The 12719-nt window shown below is 38.8% G+C and overlaps 1 protein-coding gene across 4 annotated transcripts in view; it reads left to right on the top strand.

The window, feature by feature from the left end:
• The window catches only part of LOC139944361 (endonuclease V-like), a 161611-nt gene that overhangs the window by 46714 nt on the left and 102178 nt on the right, over window positions 1-12719 (top strand). For 3 of the 4 annotated variants that reach the window (XR_011786950.1, XM_071941364.1, XM_071941366.1), the window contains exons 8-9: window positions 4309-4437; window positions 7577-7727. Coding sequence is in view for 3 of the 4 variants with exons in the window: in XM_071941364.1 (XP_071797465.1) it covers window positions 4309-4437; window positions 7577-7727 (280 nt within the window). In the remaining variant the exon portion in view is untranslated. Of the gene's footprint in view, window positions 1-4308; window positions 4438-7576; window positions 9772-12719 lie in introns of those variants that run through there. The other variant, XM_071941365.1, reaches the window with a different exon arrangement.

Raw genomic sequence — 12719 nt, forward strand, 5'->3', positions numbered from 1 at the left:
TTCCTGATCAGGGTGCGTCGCAATCCCTCGAGAGTGGTGTCAGGCTTGATGGACTTGTTCACTTTCTTCTGCTGCAGAAGTCACACTCGGGCGGCCACTCCTTGGCAGGTTGTCCACATTTCCCTGAGCTTGGTAGCCATTCCACCATTTTACTGACCGTCGCTGGTGACGTTCCAACTTGATGAGCTGCAGCTCGAATCGACATACCGGCTTCTATCAAACCAACGATCCGTCCTCTTTTCTGTTTGGTCAGTTGAGCCATCTTTCCTGTTATCTTGAAACACCTTTCCCTGTCTTACCATAATCAGGGATTCTGGCTCTTAACCCATTTTGTTGTATGCCTCCCATCTTTGACCCCTTTGCTTGGTTACTGACAATTATTGCTGATGTTCATCGCAACCGATTTATCCAAAACGCGACAAACAAATCATTTATAAAAGGCGGGCAAAAGAAACGCTGATCTTACTCGTCACAATACAACGATTTAGCTCGAATAGAGGCTTTTGCAACTTTTGAAATTCGACCTTAAGCCACTCAAGTGCCCATAAACCCACCAAACAACATCGTAGCGCAACATAAGATGTGTCAAAAAGTGCAGAAATTAATGGTGAATAAAAATGAATAATTATTTTTTGGCATACTATTTCAGGTTCCGATATATCTGACCATTTGTAAGTGTTTAGATACTTTATTGGCGCAGTTTATTTAGCTAGTAGGTGCCTCAGCTTACACTGAAAAATCTGAGGTGTAAAAATTGACACCTTAGGTAATGTCTCGTAAAGACACAAACAAGATCAAAATTTACATTATTAGGGGTTAAAATGACACTTCAACAGCTACCTGAGCGGAATGTTTTCAACAGAAATTGTATTTTTACTTGTTTATAATGAACTTGTTCACCATTTTAATGTAATTTTGATATGTGTACACTTCTGAACTTTTTGAAATTATCGATTAAAAAGTCAGGCCCCTACCTAAAGGTTTTTTGAAAAACTAAAAACACTTCTGCAGTTCTTGAGAGCGGGCGTCAAAGGACACTGCCGCTGACGTCATTTTTGGGAGTTTGCTTTGTTATACATCCACGCTGCAACAAAGCGGCTTTATCTACTTATGACGTTTTGAGAGTGATTACGTAATGGGGCTTTTCGCAGATCTCGCAGAAAAGCTCTGGACAAGGGCATACAAAATGATTTTTTTTTTACACAATTGAAACCTATTTATAATCATATGACTCGATTTCCTTATTCATCGAAAACTTTTTAAGTGGAATTCAGCAAAGTTCACGACTTGACATTTTCGTTCAAGCAGGTCTTTAACTCTGGCAACACAATTACTTTGGTGTTATTTTGACCTTTTTTCTTGGGTATCTATATGTGACAACACCATTTTTACTATTGAGCCCAGAAAATAAAACCCCAAGAAATGTCACTTTGGGAACGCTAGGTGGCAGCAGACTTATCAGATAAATCCATTGTTTACAGTAGTATGGGCATGCTCAGAACTGCGTTAACAATGACAATTTACATGGTAAGTCTGCTGCCACCTAGCTTTCCAAAGTCTCCCATTCCTTGGGAATGTTAACTTGTAACCACCACTCCATGGTTATTTTATACCAAATGCAATAGGAAGAACCTATAAAAAAAGTAGTAAACTTTCTGGTTCAATCATGTGTTAATCTCTTTTGCGGGAGTGTTGGCTCTGAAAAGAGCTGGTGTGGTCTCCACGTTTTGAACAGTGTGACTCTGAAGGCGAGCAGAGTTTAAGACAAGCAGAGTATACTACAGTTTCTTCCTGTTTGTCAGCTCCGTGCAAGGCTTAAAAAAATACTTACTAAATGCACTGTCCTGATGGGGAAAAATCTCACTTGAACCCGTTTCACCAGCAGGTGTAGCTATTCCGTAGAAATCTCTAATTATCTGAAGTTTGTTTGTACCTAGACTTGTGGACAAGTCTTCAATGGTCTGTCGAGGTGAGATAGTCGAGTTGTGGCGGTGCTCTCGTGAGATCACTGCTCTCGCGCGGACTGCTGGTTTTCGACTTCTACTCCTCGTTTAATGGGAGCGTAGTCGTGAGAGCAGTAGTTTTGCGGAACCAGCAGTCTCACGAGAATACCGTAGGAATTGTGGGGAGATTCAGAGTCAGAACATTGTCACGGCGACAGACATTTAAGGACTTGTACCAGAGATCAGTTTATAAATTATGCAAAGAAAGATCACCCACTTGCCCCCGGAGTTTCCAAGGAAATTCGTTTAGTGTGTAGAGGGTGAGACAAAGCAGGGGTTTTAGCGATCGCTGAGTGTTAATGTTTCCCTGGGAAAATTTCATCAGGTGTGAACGAGCATTGGGGTGTCTGTTGGGGTTAAAAAATTTCCCAGGTACACCATCCAAACATCTTCACAGTGGACTTCATTATAGTTGGATTGCAAGCACAAAAGCTGAACTGCAAACTCATGTAAGAAAAATATGCGCCGAGAGAAAAACTTGGCCATGCATTAAACCACTTCAAATGCCCACTTTCCCTTTCACGACTGGAGACATCTTGGATGTTGGAAGTCATGAAGTGGTTGTTCCCAGACAGGTCATGTTTTTATAACAGGCTGCATTTAGATAATATAATTTAGTCAGGGATAAAGAATGTTATTGCTGGCTTTACTCTAGCACCAAAGGTTGACTTACAAGCGTGTATACTCTGTGCTTTTAGGATCTCTCAAACTGACTGTTCAACACCGAGCACGCTGGGTTGGCAGTGAGTAAAGACCTTTTAGCTCATGGGTTCAACTCACACCGGTGTAGATTTCCCACATGCTCGGGAAGTACCGAGTTCATAGTTTAAGGGACAGAGTATACAGTGTTTATCGCATTGGTGTATTAGTGAACGATTTCCCTTGTACAGCAAAGCAAAGTGCTACACAAATTGAAATGTATTTAGTAGCTACTCAAAAATTACCATTTGCTACTCACTAATAGCATCCAGTGTGCACAAAATAAGTTCACGCTAATTGTTTTGCTAAGCAAAATTGCTGGACGAAATCGCTTCCTGGGTAAAAGAAAACTCATGTTCTTTATCCCACATGCAGTTATTGTAGACTTTGTTACGGTACCCATGGCTAATTTCAAAATTCACTCTGTCCTTTTGTCACCAGGCACAGTCAGTGTTGTTGTTAATGTACACATGTACAATTCGGCCTCTTATTATTAACGTAACCATCCAATCCTCATTCTCTGAAAAGACTTGCAACCAACTGATGACATTTCAAGCAGGGTGTCGTGGCCAAGTGGATAAGAACACCGAACTCAAGCTCTGGTGCTTCTGTTCAGTAGAGTGTGGGTTTGAATCCCGGTCGTGACACTTGTGTCCCCAAGCAAGACACTTAACTTCAATTGCTTCACTCCACCCAGGGGTAAATGGGTATCTGTGAGGGCAGAGATGGTTCTTGTGATTGATTTAGCCGAGTAGCGCATATTAATGTTGCACAGGCTGCATACTCCCCACCAGGGAGCTGAGATGGTTCAAGGAGTGAGTTAAGGCCCAGTGACCAGGGGTAATAATGTTAAGCGCTTTAGGATGCTCTGTGGGTGTGAAAAGCGCTTTATAAAAAATGGCTATTATTATTATGATAAGCAGGTCTGTGATTTGTCGTTTTTTTTCCTTACATGTATATCAGGATTTGTCATTAACGCCATCGTGCCTTCAGGTGAACTTGCCATCACAAAGACAATACTCAGCTCTTGATATGACCCGAGTCAAATTTCATAAAGCTGTAGTTCTTGAAGGTTTTTTTCCTGGAATTGTTTTTATAATAGAGCAAATGTAAAGATGACTCTATGCTCTTAGGCAAATTTAATCCACCACTGATGTCGATGTAACATACTGGTATATAACTCAAAGCTTGTATTATTGTCAAAGCCTCCTGCAAAATTGTTGTGTGATTATAAACAGTTTTAAATTAAACACAAGCTTTTCGCTTAATGGTTTGAGTTGTTATGAAATATGAGGAAAAACAACTGTTCACCATTTCTTGGCTGTTGTTTTTAAATCTAAATTCCATTCCATCTCATCCCGCTTGCTCATCAGAGGCCCTAAGCCGGTGTTATTTACCCTGTCAGATCTTAAAAGGACTTTCTCTTAGTCAATACAATTCCCAAATGAGCGATGCCAGATCCACATGTACTTCGGGAAAAAGAGAGATCGTTCCTGATACTGGCTCAAGTGTAAAACTCCAGTGATGTGGCAGACTTTATCTTGATTGAATTCACCTCCGATTCTAATTGCCAGATTTGGCATCTTGCCTCTGGTCTAATTCCCAGGCCTTACGGGGAAGTGAGAAGTCCAGCAACCCAATCTTCGTCTCTGTTGGCCACAAAGTTTCTCTAGCGACGGCGGTGCGACTCGCCAGGCGATGCTGTAGGTATAGAGTTGCTGAGCCCGTAAGACAGGTAAGAGCCAGGCTTTAAGCGGCTACAGCTAAGGCTTGATCACCATGTCAACATGTGTTGAAACATGGCCTCCACCTTAGCATTAGCCACAGCCATCAATTCGCACATAAGATGAGTTAAGATAAGACCATTTTTATCCCACACTGGTGGAATAGACCCTTCCCATGAAATATGTAAATTGCACATAGCGCGTGCGCACTAATGTTTTGGTTGGCAAAATGTGGGAACATTGCGCTGTTTTGTACATGATAATGGGTGCGTGATGCAGACGCGATTGCGCGTCTGCTTAGTGCACAACTCTATGGCGTTTGCCAACCAACAGAGTCTGTACGCATGTGTGAATGTGATTAGCATAATTCATGGGAAGAGTTCATTGTGATAACCTCATCCTTAAGAAATAGTAGCAGGCAGTACCAAGTCATATTGTGATTATTATTATTTGAAAAAAAAATCTTGAATGAACAATAAATGGACATTTTAAAGAAAGAAATCATGCAAGCCCAACTGATGATTTACACGGTGAGATCCTTTGTGGAATGAGAAATTAAGAAATGCCTGTGCCACCACAACAGTATCGGAGCTGTTTGCTCTCCCTGTTTTGCAGAAAGTTCCCTGAAAATAAACCAATCTTTCTATGTTCTGATGAACAAAATTGAAATTCTCCATGATTCAGGACTTTTTGTCCCTTTTACTCTAAATTTATTCTAAATATCTATCTCCCTGGTTGTTGGACAAAATATCCCTGATGCAAGATATTGTCAGCTCTGCTGAAAGTGCCTTCGAGTTGAAGCAATGAAATTCAGACAAGTTGCATTCCTTATTCCACCAGTGACGTCATTTCATGACCAATGCCTGTCTTTCTGTGGGCGTTCCTAAAGAGTTTTAGAATAGTAACCTGTAAATGTTCAGTTTGTTCATTATTAGGGGGAATAAAACTTTGTTTTTGTAAACTGCTTACAGGTGAAAATGACTGATGGTTCATAAATGGAAAAGAATGTTCATGGCCTCATGTTTCAATCCCAGTAGAGTCTCAGTGGGTGAGAAATAAGCCTTTGAGAAAGACTGTGCTGGGGGGGGGGGGGGTCTAAATGTGAGACTATTAACAATCAAACTTTTACATGTCATAGGGACAATGCATGAAAGCACTCTTGCTTCATGGTACTCCTTAATTTGTTCAAATATTAATGGGCTGGAACAATGCCAGAACCAGATTTATAAAAGTTAGAGAGGTCAATGTGGCTTTTTATTATTGAATACATCACGATAAAAATCTAGTTTGACACAAATCTGGAAGTATACTACAACTCCCAAAGAAACGTCTATGAGGTAGTACAGTTAATTCTCATAAAGCTTGTAATCTTGGGATTGCACAATGAGAGTGACTGACAATCAAGCAGATCTCTCTCCAATATCAGTATAGCAAATCCCATACATCCGCCGTGTGCGTCATTGCACTCCTGAAGATAATCTCTGTTTGGTCAAGGGGGGGACTTGGCCGAGTATTTAAAGAAATACAACTTGCAAATGAGCCCAGTGCCTTGATTGATATCTGGATATACATCCCCTTGACAGATCAACTTCTAAGCAAGTGTGAACTCTCATGTGACTATCAAATGCCTAACATTTACAGAGATCAACCAATACCCTTAAAAGCTCTAGACACATTTGGTAATTTTCGAAGACCAGGGCCCAACTTCATAGAGCTGGTGGGCACAACGAGTAGCTAAGCACAATAAAATCATGCTTACCAGAATATTTTTAGTTCTAAGCAAGTGTGAACTCTCACACGACTATCAAATGCCTAACATTTACAGAGATCAACCAATACCCTTACAGGCTCTGGACACATTTGGTAATTTTCAAAGACCAGGGCCCAACTTCATAGAGCTGGTGGTCACAACGAGTAGCTAAGCACAATAAAATCATGCTTACCAGAATATTGTTAAGTTCTAAGCAAGTGTGAACTCTCATGTGATTATCAAATGCCTAACATTTACAGAGATCCACCAATACCCTTACAGGCTCTGGACACATTTGGTAATTTTCAAAGACCAGGGGCCAATTTCATAGAGCTGCTTGAGCACAACGAGTAGCTAAGCACAATAAAATCATGCTTACCAGAATATTGTTAAGTTCTAATCAAGTGTGAACTCTCATGTGATTATCAAATGCCTAACATTTACAGAGATCAACCAATACCCTTACAGGCTCTGGACACATTTGGTAATTGTCAAAGACCAGGGGCCAATTTCATAGAGCTGCTTGAGCACAACGAGTAGCTAAGCACAATAAAATCATGCTTACCAGAATATTGTTAAGTTCTAAGCAAGTGTGAACTCTCATGTGATTATCAAATGCCTAACATTTACAGAGATCCACCAATACCCTTACAGGCTCTGGACACATTTGGTAATTTTCAAAGACCAGGGGCCAATTTCATAGAGCTGCTTGAGCACAACGAGTAGCTAAGCACAATAAAATCATGCTTACCAGAATATTGTTAAGTTCTAAGCAAGTGTGAACTCTCATGTGATTATCAAATGCCTAACATTTACAGAGATCCACCAATACCCTTACAGGCTCTGGACACATTTGGTAATTGTCAAAGACCAGGGGCCAATTTCATAGAGCTGCTTGAGCACAACGAGTAGCTTAGCACAATAAAACCATGCTTACCACAATAAGATTACCTGCTAAACTACAAAGTCACATACATGTATGTACAATTTGATATTCTATGAAATTGGTCCCAGTATTTTCTCTTGGTATATCCCATTGTATGCATTCAATAACAAACCTGTGAACATTTTGGCTCAATTTGCAAGAATGAACGGAAAAACACCCGCGTTACATTACTTTGTGTGCTTTTAGCCGCAAAATAAAAGGCTTCCGCTGAAGTCTTTTTATTATTTGAGTCAGAAATTATCTCAGATCTATGTTACTCCAGATGGAGCCATTTCTCACAATGTTTTTTAAATCAACAGCTCTCCATTGCTCATTACCAAGAAAGTTTTTATGCTTTCAATTATTTTGATTAATTACCAATAGTGTCCAGTGCCTTTAATTGGCCAGTCCATGAACGCTGCTTGCCTTTGGAAACAATGTGATTCTAATTTATTCTACAAACTTGTCTCAACAGGCAGATATCCGATCTCGGGACTTCCTGCGAGAAAAGTTTCCAGAAAGTTATGACACTGCTGCGTGTAAGCAGCCCAAGAGGCGGACCGTCAAAGATTCCGACCATCTGGAGAGATATCAACAATATGCAAATGAGAGGAAAATAGAAAGAGGTAAGAAGGATGTGGCATCAAGTTTCTTTGATGACCAATCAGATGAGGAGTCAAGTTTTGATTCTTTGTTTGAGCCAATGAAATAGCGGATGTAGCTACACAGTAATTTATGATGGATTGAGTAATTGTTATGACCAATCAATTTTTTTTAGGAAGATTTACTAAACATATTTTAAACTAAGGTATGGATTTTTACCATTAATTTATTAAGTAATTTGTGTAAAAAAAAGCAAGTTTTATTGCTTTGAAAGAGATCCATTTATTTCTCATGTGAAAGTGAATTAGTTCACCAAAATATATACATCAATTATTTGATTTTATTTATTTACTTGTATTTACTGTTCGTTTATTATTGTCGTTATTGTTATTTTATTCATTTTGATTTACTGTTTATTTAATTTGTTTAGTTAATCATCAATTTGGTTGTTTGTTTATTCATTTGATGATTTGTTTATTTTGTTAATTTTGTTTTTAAGTATTTTGTTTTGCGGTAACTTAAGGTATTGTTATTATTATTTGAATATACATACAAAGTGCTTGGCTCTAAATGAACAGTCATATATCACCCATCTCTTAGACTTGGGTCATCTACCCTAGGCCCCATCCCCCCTCTCCCTATGCTGGGCCCAATTTCATAGAGCTGCTTAAGCAAAAGATTTTGCTTAAGCAGCTCTATGAAATTGGCCCATGGTTGCCAACTGACTCTGTCCACCAGTGATCCCACACTTCCCACCAATCTCCCTCCATGTCAATTCGGCTTTCCTGCCTATTGGCATCATTCAGCTTCTTCTCCACTATACAGCACTTAAAAACAATCAGCAGTCTGCTTTCTCATGAAGACAACAGAACATACTCGTTGAAACGTCGTGTTGTTACACCACCAGTTCTTTTCCGAACAACCACAACTCAGAGATATTATTTTCATGTACACTGTGCCATCACAAAACGTCTTGATATTTATGACAATAATGATATGTTTAGAATTGTCATGCTATTTCTTTTAGAGAAGTATTTTTGTCTCGATAGCCTTGCTTTATGATTTGAATTATTGATTACCATTTGCAATTCTGACATGTGTAAGATTTTATCTCCTTTACAAAATTAGTAGACAATTGTGTTTTTATTTGGCAACCCTGTGGGGAAATTCTAGAAGATGTCTCTCGGCCCCTTGTGTACGTCTTTTACAATGAATAGATAAGTTGATAAGTGGGGGAAAACCAATCTGAAGAGATCTGATTTTAAAGAGGAGCATGTTGTGCAGCAGCGAGAGGACATTGAGCGATAATGGCAAAACGTTATCAATGGTGAGCTATTTTGCGATTGGTTTGGTCAACATGTATCTCACTTCCCCTATGGATTCATTGGGATTCCGAAGATGACGCACATATTGAATACTTCAGTATTATAATAATATTTCACACGAAATTATTGGTAATGAATAAGTGGGTAAAAAAGATTGTGTAAAAAAAGTACACGTTATATATGTCAAATCTTGTCAAACTCAAATAGGCATACACAACTCAATTAAGATTCAGTTACATAGTGTTTATGTAATGTTATACTTTTACAGAACTTTTGTCAAGTGTTAAATTGATCATGGAAGTTTTTACAGCTTTATCGGTTTAAGTGTAAAGACGACATACTTGAAGAGTAAGGTATTCAGTTGGTAGCTCGAGTGCCGGCAATTTATTTCGGAGGACGCAAGTTCAAAACCAATTGTTTTTTGTTAAGTAATTTTCGGCGTGTTTATACAACCCAGCATCTAGTGGTACTGTAAGATGTTTAGAGCTTTATTTAACTTAACTTAACTTAAATGTATTTTTAAAGCGCTTTAACACTGTTTCAAAGCGCTGTACAGTAAAAGAAAACATTAAAATGCATGATAAAAATATGAGCAGAAATAGCAATATGGTTTAAAAAAATACCCAACAGTATATCACCTGTAAGTCATTGGTTTTAGCAATGCATAGAAACTGGTATATTTGATGAAATGTCAACATCTAAGGACTGACTATAAAGTATGACTATTTCTGTGCTAAATATTTTTGTTGAGTTCTCTGAAAAGTTGTCCCAGACAGTGTTATGGTTATACAGTTGTCGAGACAAGCTTAAGCCATGCGCATTTATTACGGTAAAGACAAAGGAATGCTTCCGAGCGATAAATGGAATCTGGTTATAATGTAGCTTGAATGTGGGAGCTGCCAAAAATGTTCGAGGAAGATTTCACAGCAAAGAGCATCGCAATGTTCCCTCAAGACTTGATTAGCAAGCTACAGGTAATATTACTGCCACATCTTGCTGAGTATCCTTAAAGACACTGGACGCTATTGGTAATTGTCAAAGTCTAGTCTTCACAGTTGGTGTATCTCAAATAACAAACCTGTGCAAATTTGAGCTAAATTGGTCATCGAAGTTGCGAGATATTAATAAAAGAAAAAAGAAAAAAACACCCTTGTCGCACCATGGTCTCACGAAGTTGTGTGCTTTCAGATGCTTGATTTGAAGACCTCAAATTCTAAATCTGAGGTCCCGAAATAAAATGACTTCTTTCTCGAAAACTACGTCACTTCAGAGGGAGCCGTTTCTCACAATGTTTTATACTATCAACCTCTCCACATTACTCGTAATCAAGAAAGGTTTTATGATGATAATTATTTGGAGTAATTACCAATAGTGTCCACTGCCTTTAATACTCTTCCTTACCCTTTCCTCGTCACAGATCCGGAGATTCACTTTGTCCAAATCTCTTGATGCACTAACCTCGGAATGTTTTTTCTTTGCAATGTGCAAATTTTTATCTAACTCATTGAAGTGAAAACAAAATACCTACATGATATATTCCACTCAACATAGTTCTCTTGGGAACACATCTCCAGCCGTAGCATGAATCTTCATGTGTACACAGATGCATGAAGCCCTCAAGGGCATGGCTGTCAAGTGTTGAAATGAGCAGCTGCAAGATCATTGTTTTATATTGTTTCTCCTTTTTTAAAGCTGCTTGAAAATGCATTGTCCCAAGTGGAAATGATGAACATGATGTTTCCTAAACATAGCACGTATCACACCTGATTGTGTCTGGACGGGCATGGCGCTTTCGTTTCTGTATTGTCGCAAATCGGTGATCGTACTGAATACTTTGTTGCAAGATTGGGAGACAGAAACCACTGCTTGAAAAAAAAAGTAGTGTCTTAACATTTTCTCAGTAGTTTCTCAACACAAGGAGTGATAATCATGATGTCACTCAAAGAGTAACACGTCTTGTGTAGTGCTTTATCACACCCATTGTATCTGGAATGACAACTAAGGTGATTTATTTTTTGCATGGTCTAAAATCGGTGATAGAGTGCTGAATTTGTTTTTTGAAGGTTCGAGGAACAGGTATCAATGTTTCTTTTTTGAGAGCTGCTTGAAAAAAGTAGTGTCCCCAGGAAATGATAATCATGATGCTCCCGTCTGATATAGCACTTTACCACACCCGATGGTCACGTCTCATAAAGGGAAAGGTGTTTTCGCATTGTCGCAAATCGCTGATGGGGTACTGAATAATTTGTTGCAAGTTCGAGGAACAGAAATCAGTGTGTCTTTTTTAAAGGGCTGCTTGAAAAAGTAGTTTCACAAGAAATGATGATCATATAACATATCTTACATAAGCGCTTTATCATACCCGATGGTGTATGTGACTCTGGAATGGCAATATGCCTTCTATTTTTCGCATTAGCGCAAAGCGGTGATTAAGTATTCAATAGTTGTTGCAAGATTTAGGAACACAAATCAGTGTTTTTTTTTTTTTATTTCTATTTTTTTTTTTTTTTTAAATATTATTTTATAGAGCTGCTTGAAACGGTAGTGTTTCAAGAAATGATGATCATTATGATTTCCCCTTAATAAGATCACGTCTTGTAACGCTTTATCACACCTAAGTGTCTGGAAGGGCAAGGTGCTTTGGTTTATGTCGCAAATCGGTGATAGAGTATTAAATAATTTGTTTAAGGTCGAGGAATAGAAATCAGCGTTTCTTTTTTGAGAGCTACTTGATATAATACAAACACGTCTTATATAGCGCATTATCAGGCCCGATTGTGTCTGAAAGGGCAAGGTGCTTTCGTTTTTGTACTGTCGTACATCGGTAATAGAGTATTGAATAATTTGTTACTACACGGACTGATTCTTGAGAAGGCGCGAGGAATGAAAGACACAATCATGAATCAGAATCGAGTTGCAGACTCAGGGGACAGGAGTTTGCTAACGGGGCTGGCTTGAAAAGTATACCTTATCTGTAATCAATCCTTCAACTATAAGTTGAATTGGTGTAAGTCGTTACCCTATCAACGCAGCACACGGTAAGCTGTACAAGGATGAAAAACCAACCAAAACTTAACGTTAAAGACACTGGACACCATTGGTTGGTAATTGTCAAAGACCAGTCTTCTCACTTGGTGTTTCTCAACATATGCACAAAATAACAAATCTGTGAAAATTTGAACTCAATTGGTCGTCGAAGTTGCGAGATAATAATGGAAGAAAAAACACCCTTGTAACACAAAGTTGTGTGTTTTCAGATGCTTTATTTCGGGATCTTAAAATCGAATTCTGAGGTCTCATAATCAAATTCGTGGAATCTTAGTTCTTTCTCAAAAACTACGTCTCTTCAAAGGGAGCCGTTTCGGACAATGTTTTATACTGCTAACAGCTCTTCATTGGTCATAACCAATAGTGTCCACTGCCTTTAAAGGAACACGTTGCCTTGGATCGGTCGAGTTGGTCTTTGAAAAGCGTTTGTAACCGTTTGCTATAAAATGCATATGGTTAGAAAGATGATTTAAAAGTAGAATACAATGATCCACACAAATTTGCCTCGAAATTGCGTGGTTTTCCTTTTACTTTGCGAACTAACACGGTCGGCCTTTTATGGGAGTCAAAAATTTGACTCCCATAAATGGCCGACCGTGTTAGTCGACGAGGTAAAAGGAAAACCACGCAATTTCGAGTGAT

This window comes from Asterias amurensis, chromosome 11 (assembly GCF_032118995.1).
Source record: "Asterias amurensis chromosome 11, ASM3211899v1".
In the NCBI taxonomy this organism is placed as follows: domain Eukaryota; kingdom Metazoa; phylum Echinodermata; class Asteroidea; order Forcipulatida; family Asteriidae; genus Asterias; species Asterias amurensis.